The 17,068-nt window shown below is 42.4% G+C and overlaps 2 protein-coding genes across 2 annotated transcripts; one reads left to right on the forward strand and one right to left on the reverse strand.

Annotated features, from left to right (window-relative positions):
• Positions 1–1,498: 1,498 nt before the first annotated feature.
• On the reverse strand, positions 1,499–11,681 carry LOC139447726 (GPALPP motifs-containing protein 1-like). The gene is made up of 6 exons (XM_071229197.1): positions 11,557–11,681; positions 10,014–10,618; positions 8,552–8,725; positions 6,167–6,280; positions 3,868–3,927; positions 1,499–2,402 (listed from the first exon to the last, which is right to left on the reverse strand). The coding sequence occupies exons 1-6, from the start codon at positions 11,591–11,593 to the stop codon at positions 2,235–2,237; spliced, it is 1,158 nt and encodes a 385-aa protein (XP_071085298.1). The 5' UTR covers positions 11,594–11,681; the 3' UTR covers positions 1,499–2,234.
• Positions 11,682–11,788: 107 nt separating this feature from the next.
• Positions 11,789–16,617, forward strand: LOC139447614 (peptidyl-prolyl cis-trans isomerase NIMA-interacting 4-like). Its single transcript, XM_071229021.1, has 3 exons — positions 11,789–12,022; positions 13,249–13,368; positions 15,552–16,617. The coding sequence occupies exons 1-3, from the start codon at positions 11,867–11,869 to the stop codon at positions 15,708–15,710; spliced, it is 435 nt and encodes a 144-aa protein (XP_071085122.1). The 5' UTR covers positions 11,789–11,866; the 3' UTR covers positions 15,711–16,617.
• The last annotated feature ends 451 nt before the right edge of the window (positions 16,618–17,068 follow it).

The following is a 17,068-nucleotide window of genomic DNA, read 5'->3' on the forward strand; positions in this document are numbered from 1 at the left end:
TTGGGACTTGAAACCTCATATTGACCAATGAGAATTAGCATGGTGCCGAGAGGCCCTGGACTATATATATATATGACCCTGTCAACTAAGGGACGTAACTCTTCACAGTTCGTTGCGGTGCCTTAGGTCATAGTGAGTAGCGAGTGAGTTGGGTTTAACGCTGCTTTTAACAGTATTCCAGTTATATGGCAGTGCGTCAGCTTAATGTGGGAGGAGTGAGTGAGTGTGGTTTTAAGCCGCTTTTAGCTATATTCCAGCAATATCACGGCGGGGGACACCAGAAATGGGCTTCACACATTGTACCCATGTCGGGAATCGAATAATGTGGGAGGAAAGCCCTAAGTGATGCATATCAGACGTTTACCACTTCGGTGAAACCCACGAGCACAGGTATGGTGCTGGCAAACCTAGAAACATAGTCCCGCGAGCCGGGATTCGAACCCACAATCATAGGTTCCTGGCGTGCCTAAGAGACACATTTGTGCACAGCGAATCGCGGCGCCGTAAACGCCTGGGCCACCCGTGCCCCTGCACCGAACATTGGAGATATTCACATTGTATACATCACGAAGTGGTCAGAGCATGAGTAAGGATGGTTTTACGCTGCTTTTAGCAACATCACATTGGGGGAATGCCAGAAAAAGCCTTCACACATTCTACCCATGTGGGAATCGAACCGGCCTTTGGTGTAACGAGAGAACACTCTAACCACCAGGCAACCGCCTCGGTAAGAACATAACACCTAAATATTCCGCCTACATTTAAGACCTGGGCAGTCCACAATGCCCAACGCTACGTCAGTTCGTAAGCCTATGTTAACATGGTTAAGGTATTTGATCACATTACCATCACATTAGTGCTACGATCACATTAGTGCTACGATTGCTGTGTGGAATGGGGCTCTGTGGTATACAAGGTACACGACAACTCACTGCAAAGAGTTGAGTCCCTTAGTGAGGCCAGAAATCCCAGATTCGCCACGATGATGTAGCTTGTGTCACCTGGGATAAGCGGATCTTGGAACGGCAAAGGGAGGCAATGCAGCACTGAATTTTTATTTTCGTAATTGAAATACTTCCATGTGGGTATGCAAGAAACTTTTCTTTATTTACAGAAAATATAGACAGACTTCTACGTTGTGAATGTCATGCTCATTTTATGAAACTCGTATAAAAAAGTTTTGACTTCCTGTACAAAGTGAGTGAAGTAGTGAATTTCTTCTTTGTAAAGTCAGTCTGATACACCCACCACTTAAGTCATAAAAATGCACATCGACAAACATAACATTAGTTACAAAGTAACATTTCCTTTACACAAAACTGTACCCAGAAGCAAACTGTGTCAACATGACATCAGTAATGACAGACTGTGACATCATCATCTATTGTGACGTCAGAACACCACATCATCTATTGTGATGTCAGAACACCAACATCATCTATTGTGATGTCAGAACACAACCATCATCTATTGTGACATCAGAACACCACATCATCTATTGTGATGTCAGAACACCAACATCATCTATTGTGATGTGAGAACACCACATCATCTATTGTGATGTCAGAACACCGTCATCATCTATTGTGACGTCAGAACACTGTAATCATCTATTGTGACATCAGAATACCGTCATCCCGCATCTATTGTTATGTCAGAACACCACCATCATCTATTGTGATGTCAGAACACCACATCATCTATTGTGACATCAGAACACCACCATCATCTATTGTGATGTCAGAACACCATCATCATCTATTGTGATGTCAGAACACCACATCATCTATTGTGACATCAGAACACCGTCATCATATATTGTGACGTCAGTACACCACCATCATCTATTGTGACATCAGAACACCGTCATCATCTATTGTGACATCAGAACACCGTCATCATCTATTACGACATCAGAACACCGTCATCATCTATTGTAACATCAGAACACCACCATCACCGTGACGTCAGAACACCAACATCACCGTGACGTCAGAACACCACCATCATCATCTATTTTGACGTCAGAACCCCAACATCATCTATTGTGAACATTTCATAACCAATGATGTCTCTATTACGTCATTAATGCTCTCGGATGTGTAAATTAATTATCACATGTTTTATATTGACGATTGTTAAGCCCATTCTTAATTATCCCACACATTCTTATTGAAGTTCTGTGAGTCCTTCTCCTGAATCTGCTGATACCAAGGATGTGGTCACTCGTCTCCTCAGAGGAAGGATGATGTGGAACCCCCATGGGAGAATCGTGTGTTCAGCTGCTGAGATTTTTTTATGATTGAATTTCTCTGTGCATTATCGAATCTGTTGACCTGGAGGTCGTTGTCCCGGTCAAAAGGTCGTCTCTCCTTTGGCTTGTCCTTATTCTTGTCTTTCTTCTGTAAACACGAACACATGGATTATCTACCTTTGTATGCCTCATCATTTAAAATGAGTTTACTCTTAAGTCAGTCTCAAGTATGGAAGATTTGGGTTTTTTTATTTTCTATTAATACATAGCAGAAAGGAACCAAGACAATCTCTTCCAAGCATTGTGGGTTTGCTGGGAAGTTTTTAGATTTCTGTTCCAGGACCTGTTTGAAAGACTAAATTATCTAGGGTGGGGTGTTCTAGGTCGGGGTTGAGAGTGGGGTCATTCTAGGATAGGGGTGGGGTGTTCTAGGGTGAGGGTGGGGTGTTCTAGGATGGGGGTGGGGGGGTTCTTGGGTAAGGGTGGGGGGTTCTCGGGTGAGGGTGGAGGTGTTCTGGGGTGAGGGTGGGGGGTTCTCAGTGAGGGTGGAGGTGTTCTAGGGTGAGGGTGGGGGGTTCTCAGTGAGGGTGGAGGTGTTCTAGGGTGAGGGTGGGGTGTTCTAGGGTGGGGGTTGGGTGTTCTAGGGTGAGGGTGGAGGTGTTCTAGGGTGAGGGTGGAGGTGTTCTAGGGTGAGGGTTGGGTGTTCTAGGGTGAGGGTGGAGGTGTTCTAGGGTGAGGGTGGAGTGTTCTAGGGTGGGGGTAGGGTGTTCTAGGGTGAGAGTGGAGGTGTTCTAGGATGAGGGTTGGGGTGTTCTAGGGTGAGAGTGGAGGTGTTCTAGGGTGAGGGTGGGGTGTTCTAGGATGAGGGTGGGGATGTTCTAGGGTGAGGGTTGGGTGTTCTAGGGTGAGGGTGGAGGTGTTCTAGGGTGAGGGTGGAGTGTTCTAGGGTGAGGGTGGAGGTGTTCTAGGGTGAGGGTGGGGTGTTCTAGGGTGAGGGTGGATGTGTTCTAGGGTGAGGGTGGGGTGTTCTAGGGTGGGGGTGGGGTGTTCTAGGGTGAGGGTTGGGGTGTTCTAGGGTGGGGGTCGGGTGTTCTAAGGTGAAGGTTGGGGTCCGTGGATAAGGGAGGGTGATCGTTTGCAGCAGTTGGATAAGGCAGTTTTCTATAACAAAAGACAATTCTTGACATGAGCATTATGAGAAGGGAGGTAACTCTTGTCATGCAAAGAAACAAAATGAGACACATTGCTTCATTCCATTTTAACAAATACCTAAAAGTACAAATATGATATGCAATTCTATCTTTATGTTTTGAAAATAGGCAGAGTAAACTATGATTATAACGAACTCAAAGGGACCACTAATTATAGTTTGTTACAACCGTAGTTCGTAATAAGCATATACAGCAAATGGACAGGACCAAAACAGTTTGTTATATCCGTCAGTTCATTATAAGTGTGTTCGTTATAAACATAGTTCACTGTATCTGTAAAGAAAGTGATGCCTTCAGCGGGGACAAAGCACAACACAAAACGTGATTGGTGGATTTCAAAATACATCATTTAGAAAAATTCTGAAAAGCTATGGACACTCATGTTAATGGGTCATATTTTACCTTTTTCTTTTTCAATTCTTTCTGGTGTATCTCTAGCAGTGACTCCTGCCTTTTGGACTTCTGTAAGAAAAATCAGAGCATATAAACACACTTGTTTCCTGAACATCATACACTTTAGGATACACATGATGTAGTTTCATAGTAACTGTATGAAACTGTACCCTACCTGTATACCAAAGACCCTATTACCTGACCTACCTGTATACCCTAGACCCCGTTACCTGACCTACCTGTATACCCTAGACCGTTACCTGACCTACCTGTCTACCCTAGACCCTGTCACCTGACCTACCTGTCTACCCTAGACCCCGTTACCTGACCTACCTGTCTACCCTAGACCCCGTTACCTGACCTACCTGTATACCCTAGACCCTGTTACCTGACCTACCTGTCTACCCTAGACCCTGTTACCTGACCTACCTGTCTACCCTAGACCCTGTTACCTGCCCTAGACCCTGTTACCTGTCTGGCCTAGACCCTGTTACCTGTCTACCCTAGACCCTGTTACCTGACCTACCTGTATACCCTAGACCCCAACACCTGACCTACCTGTCTACCCTAGACCCCAACACCTGACCTACCTGTCTACCCTAGACCCCAACACCTGACCTACCTGTCTACCCTAGACCCTGTAACCTGACCTACCTGTCTACCCTAGACCCTGTAACCTGACCTACCTGTCTACCCTAGACCCTGTAACCTGACCTACCTGTCTACCCTAGACCCTGTAACCTGACCTACCTGTCTACCCTAGACCCTGTAACCTGACCTACTTGTCTACCCTAGACCCCATCACCTGACCTACCTGTCTACCCTAGACCCTGTTACCTGACCTACCTGTCTACCCTAGACCCTGTCACCTGACCTACCTGTATACCCTAGACCCTGTTACCTGTCTACCCTAGACCCTGTTACCTGACCTACCTGTCTGCCCTAGACCCAGTCACCTGGCCTACCTGTCTACCCTAGACCCTGTCACCTGACCTACCTGTCTACCCTAGACCCTGTTACCTGACCTACCTGTCTACCCTAGACCCTGTTACCTGACCTACCTGTCTACCCTAGACCCTGTTACCTGACCTACCTGTCTACCCAAGACCCTGTTACCTGTCTACCCTAGACCCTGTTACCTGACCTACCTGTCTACCCTAGACCCAGTCACCTGGCCTACCTGTCTACCCTAGACCCTGTCACCTGACCTACCTGTCTACCCTAGACCCTGTTACCTGACCTACCTGTCTACCCTAGACCCTGTTACCTGACCTACCTGTCTACCCTAGACCCTGTTACCTGACCTACCTGTCTGCCCTAGACCCAGTCACCTGGCCTACCTGTCTACCCTAGACCCTGTTACCTTACCTACCTGTCTACCCTAGACCCTGTCACCTGACCTACCTGTCTACCCTAGACCCTGTTACCTGACCTACCTGTCTACCCTAGACCCTGTCACCTGACCTACCTGTCTACCCTAGACCCTGTCACCTGACCTACCTGTCTGCCCTAGACCCTATAACCTGACCTACCTGTCTACCCTAGACCCTGTTACCTGACCTACCTGTCTGCCCTAGACCCTATAACCTGACCTACCTGTCTACCCTAGACCCTGTCACCTGACCTACCTGTCTACCCTAGACCCTGTCACCTGACCTACCTGTCTGCCCTAGACCCTATAACCTGACCTACCTGTCTACCCTAGACCCTGTTACCTGACCTACCTGTCTGCCCTAGACCCTATAACCTGACCTACCTGTCTACCCTAGACCCTATAACCTGACCTACCTGTCTACCCTAGACCCTGTTACCTGACCTACCTGTCTACCCTAGACCCTGTTACCTGACCTACCTGTATACCCTAGACCCTGTCACCTGACCTACCTGTCTACCCTAGACCCTGTAACCTGACCTACCTGTCTACCCTAGACCCTGTAACCTGACCTACCTGTCTACCCTAGACACTGTTACCTGACCAACCTGTCTACCCTAGACCCTGTTACCTGACCTACCTGTATACTTTCTGTAGGCCTCAAGTGTTGGAAACTAAATTGTTTTACATACCTGCCCTAATGCATACATTACAAAACGAAAACCACATCTAGAGCCACTGGTTTGTGAAGCGTCAGTTATAAACAGAGAGTCATTCAGACATTTCCACTTAGCATGGAAAATCAATTCTAACTAATACACTGATTGCTCTTAATGGTACCTTATCTTTAAATTCATTGATTGAACATTAATCCAAGAGTTCTTGCCCAGAAAACAGGCTTCTTACTTCCTGTACTACAGTTCCTCAGAAACCTACGTTGTGTTTGTGGACAGCCTTGGCATGAGCCTTGTCTTTGCTGGATGATGATGATGATGATGGCTCGGTTGCTTCTCGAGATGATCCTCTTCTCTCATACTTCTCTCTTGCTTCCTGAGGAAAACATTAAAATACAAAATAAATATAATTAGTTAAAATTCAGAAAAGATTATTATCGAACCAAACGGACAAATCCAACTTGAGGCAAGGGGTTTAAATGGGGGTCGACAATTTGGTTTGAAGTAAATGCAAGTGATACGAGAGGAGTTTGATTGGTCAGTTGGAGGGACATAGAAGGGACATAACTAGTAATAGCCACTGGTGGTGCTTCGACCAAGCCCAGAAATTCCAGCCTAATTTGGCAAGGGTGGAAAGTGGACTTTATAGTCAGTTAACGCCCTTGCCTCATGAAGATGATTTGGCTACAGTATGAATCTGAAAGCACTCACATCAGTAAGGCATTTGTTTTTTAATTCCTTCGTTAACTGATTCACCAAGCCAAATTTCACACATTTTAGCTGGAATAAAATCAAAGTTATAAATACTGTCATTTCTTAATCCTGCCGGAGGGTCCACGAATTTTCTCCAAATGAACAATTTTGTGTTGTAGATAGAGGCCCATCTTCGAGGCTTGTAACAAACGGTATGAGTGAGTGAGTTGGGTTTAATATCACTTTTAACTGTATTCCAGTTATATCACTGCGTGTCAGCTTAATGTGGGAGGAAAGCCTGAAGTGATGCAGGTCTCAGACGTTTACCACTTCGGTGAAACCCACAAGCACGGGTATGGTGCTGACAAACCTAGAAACATAATCGGAGCGAATCGGGATTCGAACCTTCAATCATAGGTTTCTGACGTGCCTAAGGGACGCAACTCTGCATAGCGAATTGCAACTCAATAGACGACTGGGCCAGCTGTGCCCCTGAATCGGTATGAAATGATTGTGACTGTCTGTACTGGTTGACACAGAGCAGGTCATTGTCATCCCAAACTGGCTTCCACAAGAGATATCACTTGGGTAATATCTCCTAGGAGATACTGCTACAGTTAAACTGCAACAGAATGCTTTGCAGACCAATGTGATGATATCGACTGGTTTGTTGTTTTACACCGCACTCAGAATATATTCCAGCTATATGACGGCGTTCTGTAAATAATCGAGTCTGTACCAGACAATCCAGTGATTGATATCATGAGCATCGATCCACGCAATTTGGATCGATGACAGGCATCAACCAAGTCAGTGAGCCTAACCACCCGATCCCGTTAGTTGCCTCTTACGACAAGCATGGTCGCCTTTTACGGCAAGCATGGTTTGCTGAAGACCTATTCTACCCCGGATCTTCATCGGATATCATGACATCAAAATCAAATGACATCACTATTCTCTCTGCCACTGAAGCTGGTTATCTGACATATGCATGACAATGGTTATTACTGTTTATAGACTGAAAAATTCAGCACTTGTTGATAAAAGTAAAAATATGTGTAACTTGTATCTACTTTTCTTAATATATATTTGATCTTGGGAGATGCTCAGGCGTGGTTTTCTATGTATTGTTTTTCAGAAATTGAATTGGTTCCAATAAGTAAACATTTGTTTTCAGCAAAGTTCTGACCATGAAAATCAATGTGTTATCATGATCATCTGTTTTGATAATTATTTTACTGTCACCTTGAGATGATAATATCACACCCATGTCACGTTTATGTGACAATATTCAGCCAATGTTCATCTTGCTGAAGTATACAAAACAAGGAGATTGAGCAGTCACATTTACCATGTTTGCCAATATATAGCCAGTTGAACCATTAAGATCAACAGATCACCAACCTCAGAAATTAGGTTTTATTTCAGTCTAACCAGAGGACTTAGTAAAACTGATTTTACTGTTCCTCTGACTTAACAGCTACCGGATTTCGCTAAAGGGGTACTGCGTAAATTTTTTTCTAAGCTTGGTATTCGAAAAAAAAAAATCCAAAATATTGAATCCGCTAGAGGGGGGTGCGCATTATACATGGCTGTGCACTATACTCAAGAAAATATGGTAGTCCTGCTTGAACAAGACAAACATGATTAATTATAGAAATATAGTCCTCAAATGCTATTAATCAGTGAGGATTGTTACTTGTCTTCAGCACAATCTAGTAGGCTCGGGCTAACAGACCAGCATGAATTTTAAAGGCTGAATCACTAGTCTTGATTTATGTTAAATACCAGACCTGCATACCTTCTTGTTGATCCTGTGAAATACTAATCATTACCATGACACATAACTGATCTGACCAATGGCCATGGTTATACAGACTTGTCTAGTGTAAGCATCCACTAAGTAAGAATGCATTCACTTGGCTTCACTGACATATTGTGGACAGTGTGTTACCTTTTCTTTCCTTGCCTTGTCAGCTGGAGTGTCTGTCCACACAGATGCATCCTTGTCTTTCTCAGGGATAACTCGAGTCCTGAAAGTCCGAGCTGTTAAACCAAAATTCTTTTTCATTTCTGTTGGGAGCTCAGTCATCCAGGCTTCTCTCTGCTTCGGAGCATCCTTCCCGGGCTGAAACATGTTCATGATGCTGGTTTGTCATCAGTGAAACAATTACAGCATCAGTTTTACGGGGGGGGGGGGGGGGGGGGGGGACTCCCTTATACTTCACATCACAGTGATGACCAAGGCCTCTCTACCCTACATTCTTAATGAATGGGATTATGTGAATATTTCATGAATGAATGGATTGTGTATAATTTCATAAACTAATGGATGTTTATTATTTGATGAATGAATGGAGTGTATAATTTCATGAACTAATCGATTGTGGGTAATAGCTCATGAACTAATCGATTATGTGTATAATTTTATGAACTAATGGATTATGTTTAGTTTCATGAACTAATGGATTGTGTATTATTTGATGAACTAATGGATTATGTGTAGTTTCATGAACTAATAGATTATTTGTCTTGTTTAATGAACTCATTGATTATGCTTAACAGTTGATGAACAAATGGTTTATGTTATTATTTGATGAACAGACTGATTATGTGTATTGTTTCTTGAACCAATGGAACGAATCAATTATGTGTACAATTTCATGCACTTATCAATTATGTGTATAATTTCATGAGCTAATCGATTATGTGTATATTTTCATGAACTTATGGATAATGTGTATAATTTCATGAGCTAATTGGCGGTCATTTCCCAGTTTAAAAGGGAGGTAATTCCAATATTAAGTATTCTAATCATCAGAGTGTGAAATAACAAATAAGAACTAATAAGGATAATAATTTAACCATTTAGTTCACATCTTCTTTTTATGAAAGTCTTCCACCAGCATGACCAGTGAACTGATGTAAACTCAAAATCTTGAAGATCAGCTAATTTATATTCTATTATCTGTAGCTCCAGAACAGCAGAGTGTCCATATTAAACAATCATCACTTTGACAAGGTCAACAATATATTGACGGACAAGTCAGAGAACTAACATATCAAGGGTTAACTTATAGTAATCTTCTACAGCAAGTTAAGTCAGAGTTCTTCCACTGAGTTCGTGGCAAGTCCTGCTTTACAAGACAAAAATGTTTTCATGTGTACTATGTTTACAGCTTCTGTCTGTTTTATAAAATTCCAATTTGTAGCTAAATTGAAGAATTGAGAATTGGTTCAGAATTATAACCCTTAAATGCTACTAGTCAAAGAGGACTACCATAATTTGAATTTTACTTGTCCACAGCAAAATTAAGTAGTCTCAGGCGAGCAGACTGGCATGAATTTCAAAGATTTTAAGTTTAGTATACATTTCTTTTTCTTATACATATTTCACCAAACTGATATGAACATACATCATCTGTGAGCTTCTCTTTCATCTTCTTCGCTCTCTGCTCAATTTCGGCTGCTGCAGCTGCACTCAAATCACCTGTCATCATTTCAGAAGGCAGAGGTCCGATCACATCCTCTTCAAACCCACCTTCTGGCTGTTGAACAGGTTTAAACCCCGGGGGCAAGGATGGACCAAACCAGTCCTCCTCGTCACCAACATCAACTGTCTGTTTCTTAAAACCAGGCGGCAACATGGGACCAATGGATGCTTGATCAACAAGATTGGAGTCACTTCTACTCTTATAGCCTGGAGGAAGAGCTGGGCCTATGTCTTCTCTCTCCTCTTCATCATTGCTGCTACCCCTGACTGGACTAATGTCGACATCTTCTGAACGTTTTAATTTCAGAAGATGAGGAGGAAGAACTGGGCCTATTATTGCAGTTTCTTTAAGATCAGTTTCTTTCCTTATTTTTAAGTGTGGGGGCAGTGCTGGTCCTATAGATGAGTTTTGTCCTCTCTCATCATCAGAGTCAGTGTGTTTTCGTTTCCTCATATGAGACGGCAAGCTTGGTCCTACAACATCTTCACCATCACTTGAAGAATAACTGGTCTTCCTTTGTTTGTATCCTGGAATTAGAGATCAAACAGCTGCTTCTAGGAACAAGTTCTGAAAACATGCCGTCATCAGCATATTGGGGAGTGAATGAGTACATGCAGGTATGTGCGTCCGTCTCTTATCAACTAAATATGATGATACAAGGTATGACTATTTTTTTTTAAGGAAGTCACAAACTGGTGAATTATTTTGTAGACAGAGAGCATGGACAGAGGACAATACAGGGTAGCAGAATGTGATTTAAACACCACTTTCTACATATCTATTTCTCAGGTTGGTTGGTTGGTTTGTTGTTTAATGCCGCATCAGCAATATTCCAGCTATATGACGGCGGTCTGTAAATAATCGAGTCTGGACCAGACAATCCAGTGATTGACATCATGAGCATCGATCCACGCAATTGGGTTTTCGATGACATGCATCAACCAAGACCTATTCTACCCCAGATCTTCACGGGTCCTTTCTCAGGAAGCAAGACACTACGTACATCATGTTCTTATTTCTACCCACCTATTTCCAAAACTTACACATTCTGTGTTATTAACATAGTATGTGTTTCAACCATTTTATCTTGAAATTATGCATAACAAATGGCACCACAAAAACCACGAATCATTGATCATAAGTGTTAGCTGACTTAGGGTATGTTACCAAAACTCTGTCCTTATAGCCCTTACCAATGAAGCACCCCATTACGACCATTAGGGTTAGGTACCCCTTGCCAATAAAAAAAAAAACCCGCTTACTATCCTTAGGGTTAGTGGATTAGGGTCTGGGTTAGCTATCCCGCCTCCTTGAAGGAATTAATCCAGAGGAACTTGAGGTAAATTTCAATTAAGTTTCGAGTATTGCGGAAAAAAATTGACAGTAGCTAGACTCCCGTTTTCTCCCGCTGTCCGATTTTATCATCGTGTAGCAAACCTATTGATCCGCGGTCGAATTTACGAACCTGGAGGAAGCGCCGGCATATACGTGTCTTCGTCCATCGCTGTAATATACAAACAGTAATGTATTTCCAACAAAACCAGGATTTTTCATTTGCAAACTTTCCAAAACACTAAACTTGCAGCCATATTGAATATAGTGTTTCCTTTGATGTTGTAATAAATGGACATTGATTGGCTGAAATCAGGGATTTGACCAATAGAAACCCGTGTTACAAATGTAAACTGTATGAACCACTTCCGCTTTTCAACACGTGTTGCAATCACAACACAACAGTCAAAACGGAGAAGTGACTACGCCAGCTGATTAACACTATGCCCAAAAACAAAGGTGGTGGCGGAGGAAAAGCTGGAGGAGGGGCAAAAGCTGGGGGAGGGGCTAAAGGGGGAGGAGGTGCCAAAGGGGGTTCGAAAGGAGCTGAAGGTGGTGCCAAAGAGGCGAAAGCAGCGAAAGGAGGCACTGCTGTCAAGGTGCGTATCAAGACTGAACTTTGTACAAATGTAGTATTGCTTCCTCATGCTTTGACTTTTAACATAAGACCATTACTCAGATGTGTGAAGTTCTTCTGCGATCCGAATTCGGAAGAAATATACTGCGTAACGCCCTATAATTTTAAGTATGAATTTATTCTCCAGGTTGGGATATCCCCGATAGCAACCAGAGATGCGATGTTTACAACATGTAGGTCGTGTCAACTCAGTCACTGGTTTGTCTGGCCCATTTCCTTACAGGCTGGAATATTTCTGACTGCCACCACAACAACAAACTAAAAACAAACAAACAACAAATATCCGCTTTTTGCCCCCAAAGATAGTGAAGCTGTTGAAGCTGTTGTAGATGCTTTACTGTTGCATTCCCAAAAGGGGACCTTGGTACCCCAGTACCCCAGTACTGGTTGTAAGCATGGTATAAGTAAGAGGCGACTAAACTGGATCAGTTGGTCAGCCTCTGTGATTCAGTTGAATCTGTGTTTCCATACTTCTCCAAAATTAGTTATTCATTATCCTGCCATGTTATAGCTGAATGCGGCTGACTGTGGTGACATTAACCATGTTAACCCAAATTCACGCCCTGACTTGTTTTTGAATAAGCATTGTGTTTGTAATAATCAAAGATTGAATATGTTAAATATACATAAAAAATTCCAAACACAGCACTCACTCACTCACTCGACCTGTGAAGATTCCGGGGTAGCAACCCATGCTTGCCGTAAAAGGTGACTATGCTTGTCGTAAAGGCGACAAACGGAATCCGGTGGTCAGGCTCGCTGACTTGGTTGATGCATGTCATCGATCCCAATTGCGTGGATCGATGCTCATGATATCAATCACTGGATTGTCTGGTCCAGACTCAATTATTTTCAGACCGCCGTCATATAGCTGGAATATTGCTGAGTGCGGTGTAAAACAACAAACCAACCAACTAACCAACACTCACTCACTCACTCACTCACTCCCCATTCAGGTTAGAATTGGCCTTCACCAATGCATGTCATAAGAGGCAACTGTCGGAGGCTCGTTGACTTGGCTGATCCAAAATGAGTAGACTGATGCTCATGATGTCAATCTCCAAATTTCTCTGGTCTAGATTTGATTATTTACAGACCGCTGTCATAATACTGGAATATTACTAAGTGCAGCATTAAACAACAATCCGACACACCCTGACAAACATTTTCCTTCTTGTCCCTGGCCAGGTGCGGCACATTCTGTGTGAGAAGCAGTCCAAGGCTCTTGAAGCCATCGAGAAGATTAAAAGTGGAATGAAATTCAGTGAAGTGGCGGCTCAATACAGTGAAGACAAAGCGAGATCAGGGGTAATTGTCTACAGAATCTTAATCCCAGCACTTTAATATATTTATTTATTTTAATGTTTGTTTTCTTTTCAAGAGACTGATTAAGTACACCTTTTCCGAAAATAGTACAACGTTTTCAGTTAGAGAATGCTTCACATAGCAATCTCATTAAAATCAGATCTTAGTTCTCGCTATGCTAAACAATGATCTGAGGACATCCCATTAAGGGTCACGTCAGAACGACCTTTCATCCAACCAATCAGAGCGTCGCTTACCAGATCATGAAAGTGACAGTCGGAATGTGTTTTCTTATCATGCAGCCGCGAAATATTTAACATGGGGTATTCCAAACGACAGTTACGGGTTTTATGATTATATCCATACAATCTAGGCCATCTATAAGCCATTCCAGAATGTTCTTCTTATCAGTTTTATTTGTTTTAATCGAGACTACACCAGTTTGAAACTAGTGTCGTGAAGCTCGAGAAAGCTGCCTTCTGATTGGCTACTGTCGATTTCTTGTCAGTCATTTCATTGGTCGGTCAAAATTTGCGAAATGTCGTTCTGACGAGACCCGTAATGGGATGTCCTCAGATCTTTGTTTAGCGGTAGCGAAAACAAAGATCTGATTTTAATGAGATTGCTTCACATAGTTGCTTCTCTTACTATAATTACTATTATTTCCCGACCTGTGAAGATCCGGGGTAGAATAGGTCTTCAGCAACCCATGCTTGCCATAAAAGGCGACTGTGCTTGTCGTAAAAGGCGACTAACAGGATCAAGTGGTCAGGCTCGCTGACTTGGTTGATGCTTGTCATCGATCCCAATTGCGTGGATCGATGCTCATGATGTCAATCTCTGGATTGTCTGGTCCAGACTCGATTATTTCACAGACCGCCGTCATATAGCTGGAATATTGCTGAGTGCGGCGTAAAACAACAAATCAACCAACCAACTATTATTTCCCTCATTCCATTACGCCACTAGCTTTGTTCAAGAAGTGATCTCGTTTATTACTATGTGTTTACTGTTTATCACCATATAATTTTTTAATTTGAAGTTAACACGATATGCGGCTTTACCATTGGATGAGAGATCGGTCACATGACTGAAATTAATGTTTATAAGTGTATGTACGACGCAATTTGACATTTTTCATACGTTTTTCAAGAGACTGTGTTCTTGAAATGATGTTAACACTGACGGACTACTTCCACATTCCTGGGGAATTCCCTGGCACGAATACGCACAGAAGCGTTCTTTCTGATCATTTAGACCCTTTAATCTTGAACTCAGTTTTTAGAATACATGTGCATTGAGAAACGTCAGAGTTTGACTGCACGATCATTCACTAATATCCTCGCTACGACCCATCCTTGTAAACAAAACAAAGCACTGCTCATCCAAACTATGGTAGTATCGACTCGATCTGTGTCTAGGCTGGCAGTGACTGTCTACAGCAATCTATGACTTTACCTTAGTGTCTATTTGACACATCCTCTATCAACTTTCAATGATCGCCTAATTGATCAATGATGACTAAAACATGTAACTGCCATGGGGTCATTAGCAATTCCTGAAATCTCTCCCGTCAAAATAAAATTATGTTTAGATCTTGGCCTACATCCTTTGAGGTAAGAAATTGTGATAACAAAATTATAAGAATTGACTTTCACTTTGTGTGAGTTCATTGGAGTATGAAACATTGTTTGGCCCTCACTCTATGAAGGTTCAAACTCCAATGAACTCACATAAAGGGAAAGTCAATTCTTAAGTGTTCAGCGTTTATCACCATGCGTTTACCGTTTATCACCATGTATTTACCGTTTATCGCCATGTATTTACCGTTTATTGCCATGTATTTACCGTTTATCGCCATGTATTTACCGTTTATCACCATGTATTTACCGTTTATTGCCATGTATTTACCGTTTATCGCCATGTATTTACCGTTTATCACCATGTATTTAACGTTTATCACCATGTATTTACCGTTTATCGCCATGTATTTAACGTTTATCGCCATGTATTTAACGTTAATTGCCATGTATTTACCGTTTATCGCCATGTATTTAACGTTTATCACCATGTATTTACCGTTTATTGCCATGTATGTACCGTTTAACGCCATGTTTACCGTTTATCGCCATGTATGTACCGTTTATCGCCATGTTTACCGTTTATCGCCATGTGTTTACCTTCAGGGCGACCTGGGCTGGATGACCCGGGGTTCCATGGTTGGACCGTTCCAGGAAGCCGCCTTTCAACTCCCCAACAGCACCGTGGACAAACCCAACTACACCGACCCTCCAATCAAAACCAAGCACGGTTATCATGTGATCATGGTGGAGGGGAAGAAGTGACCGTGTTGCCCTAAATGTTGAGGCATGTTCTTCACTGACATCATTTCGTCACCACATAAACCGTTGTTCCACTACAAGTCGACTATTTGTCATAGGAATATGTTTTAATTGTAAATGTTATTTGAGTCGACAAATGACACTGTGAAATAGGGTTTGTGAAGGAGAAGTATGAAGATTTAATACTTGCTATGCATCAGACAACCAGAAATACAACAAACTGCTTAGAAATCAGTTAATGCGGTGTTAGAAATTGACACTAGTCCTGTAGTCCTTGCCAAACTGCCTAATAGTTAAGGTATCCTAAGGACTAGTAGAAATTTGCCATTAATAAGGGTTTTGCTATATGTTATCATTATAAGGACTGGTGGACTAAAACTGTTAGTTTCTATCGCTGTAATAGCTGGAATATGTTTAGTTTACTATTCATATGAACCATCACATTTGAGGGATTAACTTTGGGTTCATTGTTTATAACCACAACATCACACATACCAAACAAGGCCTTTCTAATGGAATAACTGTTATGTATTTGTAAGACCGGTGTCACACTGCTGTTAGGCGATCTCACACTATGCAGAATGTTTGGTATTGAGATTTGGGGGTCCATTTAGAGGGTATGCGGGATGCAGATAAAATCTTTTTGGTATGTAGATTCAACGTTTAAGTCACAGAAGTAACATGTATTAATATTGATTTTTAAGCTAACCGAAATTCCCAGGAACCACATCTCTGCACATGCTGACATCATGGGCATCTGTGGAATGGTTTAGCATCAGTCATCAGCAGTTGACTACAGAAACTGTAGTTGTTATGGTACTGATGTTGTTGCCATGGTTACATGGAAACTGTCCCAATCATGAAGCTATTCAATCATGTTCATGTCTCTTCTTGTAATTGTTGTCCTTAACCTGTGAATAAATTAATTTACATTATTGTGTCGTTATTGTATCGTCCTTGACCCACAACAATCAGCATACAGGTCATGAATCAGATTAGTGAGTGAGTGAGTATGGTTTTACACTGCTTTTAGCAATATTCCACCAATATCACGGCGGGGGACACCAGAAATGAGCTTCACACATTGTACCCATTTCGGGAATCTAACCCCAGTCTTCGGCGTGACAAGCGAACGCTTTAACCACTAGGCTACCCGACCGCCCCATGAATCAGGTGAAGTTAGGCAATGATGGTTGCAGGGAGTAGATGGATTGGTGACCATGTTAGCAGCTGCTGTGAATGGGTACCCAGTAGGATATGATGATTATGATCGTTAACCTTCTAGTGCCTCACAGGCAGCTTGAGTTGTGCACTTCCCGTTGTGACAATGAAAACCAAGTTTACACTCATCCATATTGTAA

The sequence above is a fragment of the Haliotis cracherodii genome, unplaced genomic scaffold (assembly GCF_022045235.1).
Source record: "Haliotis cracherodii isolate W230 unplaced genomic scaffold, xgHalCrac1.p SCAF_7, whole genome shotgun sequence".
Classification (NCBI taxonomy): Eukaryota; Metazoa; Mollusca; class Gastropoda; order Lepetellida; family Haliotidae; genus Haliotis; species Haliotis cracherodii.